Source organism: Pangasianodon hypophthalmus, chromosome 27 (assembly GCF_027358585.1).
Source record: "Pangasianodon hypophthalmus isolate fPanHyp1 chromosome 27, fPanHyp1.pri, whole genome shotgun sequence".
NCBI classification, from domain to species: Eukaryota; Metazoa; Chordata; class Actinopteri; order Siluriformes; family Pangasiidae; genus Pangasianodon; species Pangasianodon hypophthalmus.
In genome coordinates this window covers 924,933-942,432 of record NC_069736.1, presented here as the reverse complement: position 1 = coordinate 942,432, position 17,500 = coordinate 924,933, and the positions used below count along the sequence as shown (strand labels likewise).

The following is a 17,500-nucleotide window of genomic DNA, read 5'->3' as shown; positions in this document are numbered from 1 at the left end:
CGAACACCCACCTATCAAATTGCAAACCACACACACACACACCTCATGAAGAAGTAGGGGAGGTTAAATGCAGAGTGTGTGTGTGTGTGTGTGCGTGTGTGTGTGTGTGAGCGAAATACAGAAAGAAGTGTGAGACAAGAAGAAAAATAGAGGGAGAAAAATGAGAGACAAAGAAAGAAAGAAAGAGAAATGAAGTGGAAAAACAGAAGTGTGGCTGCCGTCTCATCTTGCATGGAATCTCACATAAAGGGCAGTGAACACACACACACACATACACACACTCACACACACACTCACAGCTCTGTGTGTGTGTAGTTTACTGCACTAATGAGAGATTATGAGTTTACAATAAATTTAAACACAGACAGAGAAAGAGAGAGAAAAGAGGAGAGAGAGAAAAGAAGAGGAGAGAGACATTGAGAGAATTAGAGGAAAAATGAGAGAAAAGGAAAAAGCATAGATGGATAAAGGAGAAGAAAAATTAAACACACATGGAGGAAGAGTGAGAGAAAGACAGAGCGGAGAAAAATGGGGGGGGGGGGGAGAGGAGAGAGATGTAGAGGAAAAGAGATAGAAGAAAGAATAAATAAAAGAAAGAAGAGAGGAGAAGAGAGGAAAAGAAAATGAGTGTGAGTGAGTGTGAGAGAGAGAGAGAGAGAGAGAGAGAGAGAAAGAGAGAGAGGTATGTGTGTCTGCACTCTTTCTAATCAAGGCCACAATCAAACTGACTCATTAAATAAAGTGTGGCACATTAGTGTTGATTACACACACACACACACGCACGCACACACACACACACACACACACACACACACACACACACACACAGCAATTACACTCCTGATCTAATTAGCTGCAAGTAATTGTATGTCTCACTCACACACACACACTCACTGTAGTGCAATCAGAAAATCCCATAATGCACTGCAGCCATCTTGGGGGTCACAATGTATAAAAATACCCATAATGCACTGGGCATGATAGCGAACAAGGGTGTGGTTTGGGACACGGCCACAATGGACTAATGATAGTGAATAGGGTGTGTGGTTTGGGACACGCCCACAATGGACAGACGATGGGGAATAGGGTGTGGTTTGGGACACGCCCACAATGGACTAATGATAGGGAATAGGGTGTGTGGTTTGGGACACGCCCATGAAGGACAGATGAGGGTGTTTATGTGCACTATACTGTATAGTGAGTAAGGTGTTTGTGGTTAATTGTTATTTTTGATGCTTTGATCTGTGATTATTTTACAGCGTTACTCCGATACAAATAACGATTCGTAACACTTTGACATTAAATGTACCTATAAATGGATAAAAAGTACAGCCTCTCACTCCGCAGTGCCACCGCCTCGTGTCGAGGCAGCGAGAATGCCGGTGAAATGTGTTTTAAACGTCAGTTCGGTTATTAACCCTTTCCCTTTGCGTTTCGTATCGCGGCGTGTAAATCGACGCTGGCGTGTAAATCGACGGCGCCGTGTCGTAGCTTTTCACGCAGCAGCGTGGAATTCTCCACACTGACGCATTTCTCTCTCTGGGAAAATAAACGAACAGTTTTAGAGAAAGTCTCTGATGCGCAGACGAGTGCAGCGTAAAATTAATCCGATTCTGTTTTTCTTCATTTAGGCGAGAAGGTAAAGGTCAGTGTGTGTGTTTTAATAACGTTTACACTACAGCGCGTTTGTGTTTCTGTATTTCTGAACTGATTTAATCTCATATGAAGAATTTTTACTCAGAAGATAAACAGTTTATTATTTTTCCTCTCGTATGCAGGAGACGCGTCTGACTGCAGCCTCGGATCAACACGTCTGGATTCATGGAGGAGAAATAAAGAAGTGACGCAGTGCTTCTGCACAGCACTGTGTGTGTGTGTGTGTGTGTGTGTGTGTGTGTGTGTGATTTTTCTCATTAAAGCCGCAGGAGTCCGAGGTCTGTGATTAGCTTCTAATGAGCTTCATGTTGGTCTGCAGAACAAAGTGTGAAGAACTTCACAACATGAACTTTCTGCTTTCTCGCTCCTTCTGGCATAAAGTGGGCGGGGCTAATCTTAGGGAACACATGTATAAAATCAACCGTCACCAATCACAGGGCTGATGTCACTAGCCCCGCCCACACATAATTATCAAACTGTGTTTATCCTGGAAGAGCCTGAGTGAGCGAGCGAGCGAGCGAAAGAGATTGATGTAGCAGGCTTGGAATCCTGAACGCAGGGCTGTCAATCAAGCATGCTCATTAGAATATTAGGCCACGCCCATTAGGACAGTTTTTCAATCTCACCTGGATATAACGCTCAGGTTTGATACTACATAAAGATCAACGTTTTTAATTTCACACATGTACACAACATATCACAATATTTAACACACTATCATCATCATCGCTTATAAATATTGGCACCCCAGTAGCATGTCTAATTTTTTATCAGTATAAAAACAAAATGCACCAAATGAGCAATTTTGCCAAAAAAAACTTATTAAACATTTTGTTAAACTGTACTCATTTTCCATTTGTGTTTTTTTTTCTTTTTTTAGGTTTCATTTCTACTTCTAACATCATTATTTGTTATTAATTATTACAATACAATACAAATACATTTTAATCCAAGCCAGCAAACGTATGTCATGTGTTTAGCTAACATCATATTATGAATCATTATTTATATAAAATAATATTAATAATATACATTATTATAGCATATCCGGCTCTGTGAAGCTTACCTGTACTAGTTTATAGCTAAAATAAAGCAGTTTATCCTCCATGATTTCAATTGTTTACAGTTTTTACACTGTTGCTATGGCGATGTTTAACATGGAGGTTTGCTATGAAGAGACTTAGCTTCCCATTTAAATGCTAAACTTTACATTAATGACATAAAGTACTCTGATATGGTCAACGTTTCCATCGTAAACAAGTAGTTAACTCACCGAGGTGTAGAATATTTTGAAGTTTTCATCTTTCTCTCTGTTAAGTCCTTCATGTTCCTCAGTGTATGTAGCCTATACGCTTCCAGGCTAATGTTAGATTTTAATATATATAGATATAAAATGACAAACAGAAATAAATGAAAGAAGCAATAAACACTGAGGTTCTGTAAGTCAATAAGTAAAGAAAGAAACTTTTTTTGAGACTGTTGAATGAGTTGCTGAGAAACAGAGGTTTGCAGATGAAATCCCTCCTCTGAGTCCTCGTGAACGCACCTGAACTGCAAAATGGTGGGAAATTTGCTTAATTGGCTTAATGAGGACCAGGTGAGTGTGAGCCTCAGTGCTACCTGTCTGACTTTAAATAGCACTGCTGGTAACGCTAGCAGCATCTTCAGCCTCACGGGTTTTAGCAAGTTTTTGGTTTTTATTATTTTATTAAGTTGTGTGGTTTTTTTTTTTAAAAAAAAAAAAATGGCTCCTAAAAAGGTGGCTGTAGAGATGAGCACTTCTCCCAACAAAGAGGTGAAAGAAGATCAGAAAACAGGTTTGTGGTGTTTACTAGTCATCTGTTTACTTCTCTGAATAACTGAGTTGTAGTGACCAGGTCATGTGACTTGGTGTGAGGTGAAATGAACATAATTTAAGACTTTTGAATACAATCTTGCATTTATGAAATAATAAATTGCATAATGTCTTTTTTTTTTTTTTTTTTTCCTGGTTGTGAAAAGTCTTTTTAGTATAGCCTAGTCTGGAATAGTACTGAACTAATTATTAAGGATTTTCACAAATTTACCATGTCAGTTAATAAAACCATAATTTTTTTTTTTCTTTATTAATGAGCCATGTGTTTCTCCGGCTCCTGCTGAGTATCAAAGTTAGATTTTGGTATAGAAAAAGGACAGAACTTCTTTTACTCTCCACAAAAGAGGTATATTGTTTTGATATTCAGGATCATATTTTAAACATATTTACAAGTGTTTCACTTAACTTTAATAAATTTAGCAGGGACACTGTTGATTAATCAAGCATGTGTGTCACTAAAATTTAAATTATTGCATTGCTTTGTAAATTATCTTTGCAAGAAGTGCACTTTATCCCCTTGACTTTAAATTAAAGTAGATAAACTGCAGGATTTTGGATAAAATAAAACCTGCATGTTGGAAGGGACTTAATACAGAGATTTGTAGGAAATGTTTAGTTTATTTAATAGTTTTAACGTGAACTGCTTGTCACTTCTTTCTTTAAAAAACAGGCAGTCCTGTGGAGGTGAGTAAAGCCGTGAGGAAGGTCTCTTCTCACCCGTCCACGATGGAGATGGTGAAGGAGGCGCTGACGGATCTGGACCAGAGGAAGGGTGTGTCCGCGCAGGCCATCCGCACCTTCATCAAGGAGAAGTACAGCACGGTGGACGAGACGAGGCTGAAGACGATGGTGCGCAAAGCTCTCGTTAAAGGGATCGACTCTGGAGCGTTTGTGAGACCTGCGAACTCGCCGACGACGACAACAGGAGCTCAGGGCCGCTTCAGAGTGAGGAACCGGTTCAAACTGGTGGAGCTGTGCTTAATGTGAGAAGGTCTTCATTTTGAATAACATCTCTTTCTCCTCAGCTTGCTGTCAGGAAGCCGAAAGCAGCGAAGAGCAAAGAGGCTAAAGAGAACACGAACCCTAACATCACCAAGGCTGAAGATCCTAACGCTAAGACCGGTGAGCTAGCATGAGTTTGTTTTAGACCTGTTCAAATCCAACAATCTGAACTGGGAGAACATTGCATTGATGTTGACCTTTTTGTTTTCCAGGGGACGTGAAGACAAAGAAAACAAAGTCTGCTGCTGTGGAGGTGAGCGAGTGTTTTATAAAACGGTCAATATTGATCTGATCTTGAAGCCCTTTGCGCTGTTGTAAAGGGCATCTATAAACAAGTTTACAGCTTTCTCTGATTCATTCCTGTGCTTTTTCTTTTCCTTTTTTCTCCCTCCATCCCTGCTCCACCTCTCAGGGAGACAAACCCAAGAAAACCAAGAAGAACAATGCCTTGGCTTCCAAAGTGGCTCCAGCGAAGAAGCCCAAAGCCAAGCGAGCTGCTGGAGCAGCCGGTGAAGGAGAGCCAGAACCCAAAACCCAAAAAACCTCCAAAGCTTCAAAGGGGGAGAGCGGAGAGAAATCGGGTGCCAAGAAAGGAGGAAAGAAAGCGGCTCAGAAAGCTGAGGAAGGCCCTGACGAGGGAGCAGAAGTAATCCCACTGAAGAAAGGAGAGAAGGAAGAGGCCCAGAAATCTGAGGAAGGTGGAAATGAGGCTGAAGCGACTGTGCGGAAAAAGGGAGGAAAGAAAACCGCTCAGAAAACAGATGATGGAGAGCAAAACAGCACCAGATCATCAGGGAAGAAAGGCAAGAAAGCAGCGGAGAAATAATTCAACATGCACTTTTTTTTTTTTTTTAAACTGTATGTCCAATAAAGCCTTTTGTACTTAGTGAACCGTGGTGTGACTTTTGTAAGAGATTTCAACTGCTGGACTCGCGCTAATATAATGCATTTATCTCCTAATTTCTCAAATGTACTTTTAAATTGACACTCGAGTAAAATAAAGTATTACTTTTTATCCCACTTCTGAAGATGTATTAAATGTGGCTGACAGCTAGAGCTGAGCCTTCATGGCTAATAAATGCCTCCTCTATTTTAGAGGAGAGAAAATTAAACTGTGGAGGTTGGAGATCATGAGTGTGAAACACTAATCTATTTTAAAAAAAGACATTTGATTTGGTCAGAAATCTTCTAAAGCGGTCAGGGGGGAAAGAAAATAACATCCCGTGTCCCTTTAGCTCAGATGAAATGTTTGTCTGGAATTTATGTCTTTAATTTTTACCCTGATGCTACAATGCTAAGTAACTGCAGTTTTCTCCATAAATATTATTTTCTCCATCAATACCTGCATCCTTATGCAATGTTAGTCTTATGTTTAAGTTTAAGTTTAAATTAAGACTTTAGCTTTAGTGGGTGGGGCTCAAGGGGGTGGAGTCAGATCAAATTACTCGGATAAAAAGCTGAGTCTGTTTTTTTTTTTTTTTTTTCCAAAATGGCGGCCAACAGTATGACCACATCAACCTTTTAGATTCAAAAATAAAGATGTGAATTTCACAAACTTGAACATATCCTGCCTGATCGACTCCATTTTGAGTTTTTGATTAGAAACAACTCAAATAACAAACAATTCAGTTGTCTGAGATCAAATATATGGCAAATACGTGAAGTGTAAATAAATGTTTGCATGTGCGACGTTTAGTTATTGGATAAATTGAACCTGTTGAATTGAATACCTCCTGTATTCTGATTGGCTAAGGTGTGTCATGTGACCAGCTGGCAGCACAGAAAGTAATGTGTGTTAATATACGGTGAGAGTTGGACCGACTCTGAAGTGCTGAAGCTAAATAGATAAATAAACTAATTAATTAATAAATCAAAACCCTGAACCTCAACACTCCCGTGAGTGTGCGTTACACATTTTTATAATTTATTACAGATAATTATCTGCGACGAGGCTGGACTTCCTTCTTCCCTCAGCTGTGACATGAAACATGAAACTTTTTTTCGCTTTAATCTCAGAGCCGGTGTGTCGGGGTCAGAGATGCTTTTGTGTGTGAGGTTAGTGATTATGGATGTGTAGAGCGTGCATGCTGAGGTTTGGCGGGAGGAGCACAAGGGGATTATGGGTCGCAGGGGGTCGGGTTACTCATAAAATAAAAATTAAAAAAAAAAAGAAAAAAGAAAAGGCCACAGGATGGTGCGATCCTTCGCAGAGTCTCTGGGAGGGATTTATGGGTTTAGCTGATCTGTGCGTGAGCGGAGTCGGGTTAGCATCAGTTAGCGTCGTATAAACAGAGCTAAAGAGTGCTTATTGCAGTGAGAAGCTCTGTGTCGTGTTTTACGAGACATTACAGGAGACACGGTGCGCTGTTAGCACGGCCTGAGGTTAGATTTACAGTTCGGATTAAGCAGCGAGATTCAGTCCTGCTCAGGATTTACACACTTTAACGCTGAACTGCCAGAGAACATGAACGATCCGCTCGATCCTGAACCGCTAACACGCTGTAGTGACGTAGTGATGAGTCATTTGCAAATGAATCGGCTTTGTGAACGAGTCGACTCGCATATGCAACCAATTTTTACTTTCTTTTTTCTTTATTATTATTATTATTACATCCAGGTAATGTTGGATAATTTCATCAAAATGCTCTACGGCTGTAATTCTGCCAATGCACATTTGTAGCATCTTGCTGATTTAATGATTTAAATTTAAATGATTTAATTTTATTTAAGGAATGTTATATAAATTGGACGCTGGGGTACAACACTGTTCAGTGAGGCAGAGAACAACAATCATCGCTCATTATATCCTAAATCGTTGCCTGGTTTTAGAATAAAAATCTGCAGTGAGTCATTTGGGAGCCGAAAGAGTCGACTCTCAGTGAATCACTCAGAAGAGCCAGAATTTCCATCACTGCTTTAAAACTGTTTTAATTTTAGACACTTTTACTTCTGGTTTAATTTCTGCTGCGCTTTCAGGAGCGTAAAACCCCCAGCGCTGGGAGATTAATCCGAACCCCTGACGGAAATACAGACCTGAGTTTAGCGCATCAGAGCGACGGGATTAACATTAATCTCAATCTGAATAAACGAGGTTTTAATGAGTCTGATCAACAAACACAACACTGTGGGGGAAAAAAACAGAAAAATGATTTCACACACTGAAATATTCATTAAATATTCTGTAACTCACTGTGACGGACTTTCACAAATATAATTACAGCTTTATCTTGAATTGAATCGAAAGTTATTTATTAAAGCAGCTGATAAAACACCGGTCACGTGGTATGAACGAGTTCCTCGTTTACTTTTTCATTCCTCCTTTTTGTTCTTTATCGATCGCTTGTTGTTTATTCTTATTAGTTTGTTCGCTTGTTCGAGCGTTCATTGGTTTGTTCTTTTGTTTCTTCTTTCTCTCTCTCCTTTCTTTCTTTTTCTCGTTCTCTCCATCATTTTGGGGGGTTGTTATGACTGCGGTGTATTATGGGATGGAAAATGCAACATGATGTTTATTTACTGTATAGTGTACTACGTACTGTTTGGGCATGTGCAGTGTGTGTGTAGTGTAGTGTGTGTAGCATGTGCAGTGTGTGTGTAGTGTGTGTAGTGTGTGTGTAGCGTGTCACAGCCGGTGTGTTGAGTCAGGAGACACTAAACCGTGTTCAGTGTTCGCACTAAAGCAGAAAGCATTAACATTTGGAACACAGCCGAGGACTTCGGCAGGAAAATCATTCAGCTGGTAAAGGAATGCCGTAGAGAGAGAGAACAGACGTGTGTGTGTGTGTGTGTGTGTGTGTGTGTGTGGTGGCTTTGTGTCTCTCATACAGGTGTGTTTTGTACCTCTGACCCCCCTGTAGAGTCCCGCAGGTCTGCAGGAGCCCGAGGCTAGAAGAGGAGTGTACAGGGGAGAAGTGAAGTGAGGAACACTTAATGAACTCAGATTCACCCTCTCATTAACACCGAGCTGCAGGCTAGAAATAAAGAGCAAGTGTGAGAGTGTGTGTGTGTGTGTATGTGTGTGTGGGTTGGACAGAGGGACAGTGTGTCAGACAAAGACGGTGTGTGTGTGTAGATAGAGAGAGAGAGAGAGGGGGGACAGGGCGAGAGATTGATGATCTGGATGTGCAGATGGAGAAAGATGGATAGAGGAAGTGGATGGAGATGGAGCAGGAGAAGGAAAGAGGCCTGTGAAAGAGGAAGAGAAAACGTAAACACACACGAGGCTCTAAAGTAAAGATCGCAGCGCTGATAGAGTTCAGCAAACATCAACGTGCAGAGACACGCCGACACACTGAGGGACGGATGGAGAGACGGAGAGACAGAGAGATGGATGGAGGTGCAGGAGAGATGGATGGAGGTGCAGATGCAAATACTGATAGAAAAAAAAAACTATAGGCTGGGAAGTGTTGCAGTGTGTGTGTGTGTGTTTGTATAGCGCAAACAGATGGTGTCTGTCTCAGTGTCAGTCATGCACACGCGCACACACACACACACACACACACACACACACACACACACTTGCAGATACAGTACTGCTCCAAAGTTCATATTTTATTTATATTTGAATTTATAGTATGAATATATAGTTCAAACTGTATTTGACTCATTTGATTCTTTTTCTTTTCTACTTCTTTCTTTTCTTTTCGTGTTTGATTCACATTTTCTTTCTTTCCTATTTGATGTGCATTTGACTCATATTTGATTCTTTCTTTCTTTCTTTCTTTTCTATTTGATTCACATTTTCTTTTCTTTTCTTTCGTTCTCTCTCTCTCTCTCTCTCTCTCTCCTCACAGTATTGTTCCTCTGGACGTTAGAGCCGTTATGAATATTACGGGTTCTGGGTTCTAATGGAATTTGGGAGACGTGAACACTCAGTTCGCTTGTGGTTAAAGTTGTGAGAACACTGTTGCTAGGCAACTGTTAGATAAAGTTAGTGAGTATAAGCTAACTAATGACAGAGGCTAACAATTTAGCTAGCTAGTACAGAGACCTTAAAGACACCATGAGAGTGCAAATGAGACAGAGCCTTCAGTAACATCAACACTTCCCTCAGATGTGCTGATAAATTACCACACACACACACACACACACACACACACACACACACAGTCTCTCTGTGTCTTATCTGTCCATGTGTACGGCTCACTGCTCAGAGGAATGTAAAGCAAGTCTCACACAAACACACACACACACACACAGGGCTCTAACAGGGTTTTATCTCTCCCGCTGTTCCCTAATGGATGGGCATTCAGACAAAGGTCACACACACACACACACACACACACCCCAGACATCTCTCTGACAAACAGGTCTCTCTGTTTCACACACACACACAAACACACACACACACAGTGACAAAAAGTAAGGCACAGGGGAGCAACTCTGACAACTCGGAGAGAAGAAAGAAGAGAAATGACAAAGCAGTAGTAACCTACTGCTGACACGTCTCTCTCTCTCTTTCTCTCTCTCTCTCTCTCTCTCTCTCATGTATCAGTATCATAATAATGAAATCTGCAGTATTTTTTCGTGAATGTTACACAGCAGGTCTTGTACAGTGTCCGGAGAGGTTCCTGATCCGAATCCAGAACTTTCCGTACTCTGCCTGTTTCCTGTCACATGTGAAAGTAGGCGGAGTTTATCTGGAAACACACACACACACGCACGCACGCAACTCTTCATTATTAAATCTGCCTCTTTCACTACAATCGGTACTCTGCTTCTGATTTACATTCATATAAAAGTGATGAACACATTATTAGGATTTTTATTCTGCAAATGATTTGTGATGGAAAGAAAATCATCAGAGACTCAGTAAACAAGTAAAACAATAAACTGTAAACAATTTATAGAAGATAAAATGGACGACTTGGCAGTGCGCAGCGCTGATCATTTGTTGTAAAACTTAATCGCTAGTAAATAGAATAATTAGGGCAGAACAGAGCTTGCGTGTGTGTGTGTGTGTGTGTGTATACAGGTAGATGTACAGGAAGTTGTGTTAATGAATTATCACTGAACCTGTCTGTAGGAGGAAAAGGTCAAATTAGCATAAAGGTTGGAGGATTAAGAAGCGCAACGTCTCGTCTTCTTTACAGTGAACAGAAATCAGAATTAAACCTGTGTGTGTGTGTGTGTGTGTGTGTGAGAGATGATTCACACTCTTCATAAGCAGCCTTAAAGAACCTTTGAAGAACTCTTTCTTCAAACAGTGTACATAAATTGATCTATTTCAGGAATATGAGATTATTAAGTATTAGAATGAGCTACAGTCCGAGCCGCGCTGTTATACAGAAATACTGCACTCCTTCTGACCAATCAGATTCAAGCATTCAAACACGCTGTGGTGTTTCACTTTAAGGGACAAACGAAGACTGAAGGTCTACAGTTAGGCTTACGAATCTTATATCTGCTTTATCATGACTTCATAATGAGGAATACGAGATAAATAAATGAGATACAAGATCATTTCACTTGAGAAGAGAAATATTTTTTGTCGGACGTTTAGCTCCTGATCGCTCCTCACGACTGAAACAATTATTTTCACTAATAAAGCCTCGCCCGTCTCAGAAGCAATCGCGAAATGCTACGGAAACCCGTAGCAGTGATGGAGAACTTTAATCGCTGTGTTCGAAGCGTCTCACTCTGGATAAAGTCCTGAGTAAAGCGAACACTGGGGACGTCTTTATGGAGATTTACGGCTTTGTTTGTCCTCAGAGGTGATGGACGGATTCTCATCGGTGGTCAGAGTGACGTCTCCTTTCTTTTGTCTTCACGTGTGACAGGAAGGTGGTGAGGGGACATTGTTTCTCTCTCTCACACACACACACACACACACACACACACACACACACGAGCGGGGAGGAATGTGCTTCGTCTTGTCTTTAAAGATGAAAGTCCTTCCGCACTCTCACACATCCTCCGAGTCTCCTGACGTGAAACAGACGGCTATTAAACTGAACAGACCTCACGCAGGAACGTAAAAATAACCGAATTACCAAAACACGTCACGCAGAGAGGAGCTTCCCGTCTAACGTCAAACACACACTCCCTGTAGGCATGTGACCCGATTTACACCAACGCTTCACTCTGAACCCGAACCACTCGCTGTGTTTCACTCTTCACCCCAAGCGCAGTCGATCAGACACGTGTGGCGTTCAGGGGTTTACACGTGGCACCTGACTGTTCATTAAAGTGCTTTCTGTTTATATTTTATATATCACTGTTTAGTAGTGAGAGAGTGAGTCAGTGAGTAAATCAGTGAGTCAGTGAGTGAGTCAGTGAGTCAGTGAGTGAGTCAGTGAGTGGGTAAGTGAGTGAGAGACTGAATCAGTGACTGAGTGAGTGAATGAATCAATCAGTGAGAGAGTGAATGAATCAGTGAGAGAGTCAGTGAGTGAGAGACTGAATCAGAGTGTGAGTGAGTGAATGAGTGAGTGAGTGAATCAGTGAGTAAATGATTGAGTCAGTGAGTGAGAGAGTGAGTAAACAAGTGAGTGAGGGAGAGTAAAAGAGTGAGTGAGTGAGAGTCAGTAAGTCAATGAGTGAGTAAATGAATGAGTGAATCAGTGAGTAAACGAGTGAGAGAGACAGTGAGTGAGTCAGTGAGTAAAAGAATGAGTGAATCAGTGAGTAAACAAGTGAGAGAGAGAGTGAGGGACAGTAAAAGGGTGAGAGTCAGTGAGTGAGTAAGTTAATGAGTGAGTGAATCAGTGAGTGAGTCAGTAAGTTAGTCAGTGAGTAAATGAGTGAGAGAGTCAGTGAGTGAGTCAGTGAGTGAATCAGTGAGTAAATGAGTGAGAGAGTCAGTGAGTGAGTAAGTTAATGAGTGAGTAAATGAGTGAGTAAGTCAGTGAGAGAATCAGTAAGTAAACGAGTGAGAGAGTCAGTGCGTCAGTAAGTTAATGAATGAGTAAATGAGTGAGTGAATCAGTGAGTAAATGAGTGAGAGAGTCAGTGAGAGAGTCAGTGAATGAATCAGTGAGTAAACGAGTGAGAGAGTCAGTGAGTGAGTAAGTTAATGAGTGAGTGAATCAGTGAGTAAATGAGTGAGAGAGTCAGTGAGAGTCAGTGAGTGAATCAGTGAGTAAACGAGTGAGAGAGTCAGTGAGTGAGTAAGTTAATGAGTGAGTGAATCAGTGAGTAAACGAGTGAGAGAGTCAGTGAGTGAGTCAGTGAGTGAATCAGTGAGTAAACGAGTGAGAGAGTCAGTGAGTCAGTAAGTTAATGAATGAGTAAATGAGTGAGTGAATCAGTGAGTAAACGAGTGAGAGAGTCAGTGAGTCAGTAAGTTAATGAATGAGTAAATGAGTGAGTGAATCAGTGAGTAAACGAGTGAGAGAGTCAGTGAGTGAGTCAGTGAGTGAATCAGTGAGTAAAGGAGCGGATTTGAGACGCAGCTCTGAGTGGTATATATTTCAGCATAAACGTCGTTTGTTCTGCGGCCCGTCAGACAGACAGATGAATGCAGTCTATAGTGGAGAGGTGCATGATGGGAAACAAGCTCGGAGTCGTCGCTGTTCACCTTGTAGTGCACTCGGAATCCCGCTGTGAGAGCCGAGTGTGTGACAGTGATTAATATGTTTATGGTGACAGAACGGGCAATTTACAAACACACACACACACACACACACACACACACACACACACACACACACACACACACACACAGTGTGTAGACCGCTTGTCACATCACATCACGACAGCCAGCTGAGATAACGAGACACTGGTATGAATCGGGGAAAAAAGAAAGACAGGATGAAAAAGAGAGAGAAACAGTAGATAAAAAGAAAGAGAGAGAGTAGATGAAGAGAAAGAGAGAGAGAGCAAGAGAGAGTCAGTAGGTGAAAAGAGAGAAAGAGACAGTAGTGACAAAAGAACGACAGTGAGAGTGAGACAGAAGACAAAAAGAGAGAGTGAGACAGTAGATGAAAAGAGAGAGACAGAGAGAGAGAGACAGTAGATGAAAAGAGAGAGAGAGAGAGAGAGTGAGACAGTAGACAAAAAGAGAGAGAGAGACAGTAGATGAAAAGAGAGAATGAGAGAGAGACAGTAGATGAAAAGAGAGAGAGAGAGAGAGAGAGAGAGAGAGATGAAAAGAGAGAGAGAGAGAGAGAGAGAGTGAGACAGTAGATGAAAAGAGAGAGAATGAGACGAGTCAAGGACAAAATGAAGCTCTGAGGAGCGAGGAATGTTCCTTTAGAGCAGGGAGCAAAGACACGGGTACAGAGACAGACGGGGAGAGAGAGACGGAGAGAGAGAGAGAGGGAGAGAGAGAGATGGAAAGAGAGACGGATGAGTACAGAGATGGCGACGGAGGACAGAGACGTGCCGAGTGAGATTTTTATTCCGCTGGTTTCTCGGCCGCAGTGAAGAGGAGAGAAGCTCGGCTGAGGAATCGCATCAGCCAACACGATTATGGAAATGTACTGCTGCTGCTGCTGCCTACAGGTGTGTGTGTGTGTGTGTGTGTGTGTGTAGTCTGCACACAGCCAGTCACACTTAAATGGATTTGAAATGCAGAGAGAAAGAGGAGGGAGGGAGAGAGAGAGAGAGAGAGGAGTAGAAGCGTGTGTCTGAATCTCAAACAGAGTTCTATAGGGAACAGAACAGCTTTATCCTGCTGCACGCCATGTAGTGAGCGAGCGAATTAAACACGAAGGCCATAAAATGTACAAACAACCCAAACATCAAGCACACAGAAGCATCGCTGTGGATAAATAAGAGAAAATAAATCTGAAACGTCACACTCCAGGATCAAGCGCTGACGTTTCTCTTAAACCTTCCACTGTGCAGAAACGGCTGAGAGGAACGCTGGAACGCTGGAACGCGCCGCTCGTGGCGTCTTGTACGCGGAATGTGCAGGCGGCAATGACGTCATTTCCCACCTCGGGAGAAACAACACGGACGCCTCCTTGGAAGCGTGTGTTTAGTTTGCTCTGTCGGCTAACGTCAGCGATAACGCTAACGTTGATTAGCTTCTCAGAACAGTGATAATTACGCTATCATAGTGTTAAAGATTTAAGCGAGCGCTGTGTCTGTGTATGAACTGATCGAAAGCTAACATACTGCTGTAACGCGTTTAACAGTCCAGAAGCGGAAACGTCACACGGTTCACGGCGTGAGCGGCCATGTTGATCTGACGTCGCTCCGGAAACAGGGAAGGAAGCGGTAGCTGAGAAGACGATCCAGAGCTGATGAGTTGAAATTTCATGCTGTCGGGTGTTTTAGGTGGTTTTTAGCGGTTGTATGCAGGGAATTACAAGCTGCAGCTTCGTCTCGAATACAGCAACAAACAGAGAAATTTCATCAGACGGGAGATCAGACGGGAGATCAGACGGGAGATCAGACTGGAGATCAGACTGGAGATCACGTCGCTGTGATCTGCTGATTATTCAGGACGATTTTGACGTGGCAGCAGTGCATTCTTCAATAACAGGAAAATTGTAATAATGCCATTGTGTTCATTCTCAACCGTTTCTTTTTTTGTTGTTGTTGTGATTTTAACCCCTGATGTGCTCTGTAACTGAATTTAAAAAAAAAAAAAAAGTAAAAAAAATCATAGCAAAGAAAAAGCATAATGCAAGCTCCGCCCCTTTTTTCCTGACCAAACAACTCATAGCCCCGCCTTCTTGTTTTCTATTGGTTCACAAAACCGAGGCTCGTGAATATTCACGACTCTTAACTGAAAACAATACAAAGCGACAATATTAGCTGAGAAAGCAGAAAGGTTTTTGTGTTTTCCCGTATCGCCGTAGCAACGGGACAAAATTCATAATCGCTACAGCTAAACTGCAAATATTTGCACCTCTGCCACTGTGACTGACCAATCATTAAGCTGCGCTGTTTCTAGCTCCGCCCACACGGCCCTGTTAGTTAAAGTGCTTAAAGTTATTGTTATTAATATTACCTTCTTATTATTGATTTTTATTGCTAATGCATCATTTTTTCCCTTTTTTCACTGCTAGCATTAGCATTCTGCGCAGAACGCTGGACATGTCACTTCTACAGTCTCGCTAATAAACGTATAAATCCTCCACCTCTGTACTGTACACATTTCAGTCTATAAAACTCCACAGAACCGAACAGAACAGAGACACAGCGTGTGTGTGAGTGAGTGTGTGTGTGTAAATGGTTTATTGTTGGGACAGAAACACAGGTTACACTGAAGGAGGAATTAAAACTCATTTACATAAAAATGTATATTCCTATACATCAAAAGAAAACAAAGGCATAATTATAATAATAATAAACACAACAACAATAATAATTATTATTATAATAATAATCGTCTCCCTGCTTTTGTTTAAAACAGATCTCCAATGTGAAGATCCGACTCTTCCTCCTCCCCAGAAACCCACACCGGGTCGCCCGCCTGGGGTCAAAGGTCACTGAAGTGGAATAGTTTTTAAATCAAGACGTTCTGCTTACGAGAGGAAAAGCTTTCTGTGTGTGTGTGTGTGTGTGTGTGTGTGTGTGTGTGTGTGTGTGTGGTGACGATATCCGACGCTGTCCGTCGTTACGCCTGAATAAAATATGATCAAGTGCTAACACCTCACTCATCTCTTTCTCTCTCTCTCACTCACACACACACACACACACACACTCTCTCACACTCACACTCGCGCACACACAAACACACACACACACACACACACACTTCCTGAAGCCCTACTGGACACCTGGAATAAAACGTTTGCATCCGGATGTGTGTAAAACTGCGACGGGACGAACTGCATCACACTCACAGGCCTGATTAATTAATCGTAATATAAATATCGTGATTATTTTTTTTAGCTTTTCAAATAAACACAATCGAGTGTGATATTGTTTTGAAAAAGTTTTCTAATTGGTTAAATACTGGAAACGTAATAAACACTAACAGTTTTAATTAACAAGTGGATTTGGCGCCATTTATTGACTTATTTATTTATTTATTTATTAATCAATTAATGCATTCAGAGTTTATGGGCAGCATTTAAAACATTAATTAATGCTCAATCACTGCGATTAAAGAGCGCTCGTATTGCGATTCAAACATTTATACATCATGTAAAGGATAAACTGGAAAAAAAAAAAAAAAAAAACATCAAGCCTGTTCTGTTCATGTTTTAAAAAAAAAAATAAAAAAAATCTCGTTCTGATTATTATGAACATAACCCTGATTTTGATTCTGGTGTAGAATACTGATCACACTCAATCATAAAGCGCATCTCAGACTCTTTAACGAGACCAAAGACCCCGTTATCTGTAAAATAAATTCCACGGACCCCCTCAGTACGGATTTATTGCCTAAACGCATTACTGAGATTCTTCTAATCGTCTTTTTCAGAGCCACAGAGCTTTCTCTAATTCTTGAATTTTCCACCCATTAGGTGGAAACACGTTAGGTCCGAGGTGACTTTGGTGCTTGGACCCCTAAATATAACAAATGAAAAAATGTAACAAAATTGAAAAAAGGAAATAATATAATAAAATCACGGACCCCATTTTGAGACCCGCTGCTCTACGTGGTCATGTGATCATTTGGAGGCGGGGATACACCAATAGAAATGAGAGGTGAAATGAGAAACGACTGATTAATACATTCAAACACCGCTCGTGTGTGTGTGTGTGTGTGTGTGTGTGTGTGTGTGTGTAAAACCTCGGAATAACTGACCACCCTACACGTATAATCTGGATTAATCACAGAAAGGACGTAATCCAAACAGGATACGTGTGAAAACGTGTAAACAGACTACAGTCTGTGTGACCAGATTCTATTTCCGGCGTTAATAATAAATCAGAATCAAACAGTCGTCTAGGAGACGTCTAGGTGATGTGAGGTGTGTGTGTGTGTGTGTGTGTGTGTGTGTGTGATTTTTCACAGCACACACTGCAGATACTGAAAAGAAATCAAATCCCCCGAGTGTGACGTGTGTAAAGACAGAAGAGAGAACAGAGGGAGTTCCCCCGCTTGGTTCCCCCGTGGAGAACCGCCGCTGTCCCAGTAGGGCT

General features: G+C 41.5%; 2 protein-coding genes and 1 long non-coding RNA gene across 7 annotated transcripts in view; 1 reads left to right on the top strand and 2 right to left on the bottom strand.

The window, feature by feature from the left end:
• LOC128317612 (uncharacterized) overlaps positions 1-3,197 on the bottom strand; it is a 48,010-nt gene extending 44,813 nt beyond the window's left edge. The window contains exon 1 of the long non-coding RNA XR_008301140.1: positions 2,930-3,197. This is a non-coding gene — a long non-coding RNA (uncharacterized LOC128317612). The remainder of the gene's footprint in view (positions 1-2,929) is intronic.
• Positions 3,198-3,328: 131 nt separating this feature from the next.
• LOC113531048 (protein B4) lies at positions 3,329-5,533 on the top strand. The gene is made up of 5 exons (XM_026921512.3): positions 3,329-3,473; positions 4,182-4,456; positions 4,537-4,633; positions 4,726-4,766; positions 4,926-5,533. Exons 1-5 carry the CDS (start codon positions 3,401-3,403, stop codon positions 5,337-5,339), a joined length of 900 nt encoding a protein of 299 aa, XP_026777313.3. The 5' UTR covers positions 3,329-3,400; the 3' UTR covers positions 5,340-5,533.
• A 10,078-nt stretch (positions 5,534-15,611) lies between these two features.
• LOC113531414 (ephrin type-B receptor 4a) overlaps positions 15,612-17,500 on the bottom strand; it is a 42,351-nt gene continuing 40,462 nt past the window's right edge. For all 5 annotated transcript variants that reach the window (XM_034300532.2, XM_034300533.2, XM_034300529.2 and 2 more), the window contains exon 17: positions 15,612-17,500. This exon is cut by the window's right edge and continues 578 nt beyond it. The gene's annotated coding sequence lies outside the window, so the exon portion shown is untranslated.

What these genes read in the sequence shown, in the direction of transcription:
- LOC113531048 (XM_026921512.3), top strand. Translation starts at nt 3,401, where the DNA reads ATGGCTCCTAAAAAGGTGGCTGTAGAGATGAGCACTTCTCCCAACAAA. An exon ending in AGATCCTAACGCTAAGACCG is followed by an intron (nt 4,634 to 4,725) that starts GTGAGCTAGCAT and finishes TTTGTTTTCCAG; the next exon opens with GGGACGTGAAGACAAAGAAA. An exon ending in CAAAGTCTGCTGCTGTGGAG is followed by an intron (nt 4,767 to 4,925) that starts GTGAGCGAGTGT and finishes TCCACCTCTCAG; the next exon opens with GGAGACAAACCCAAGAAAAC.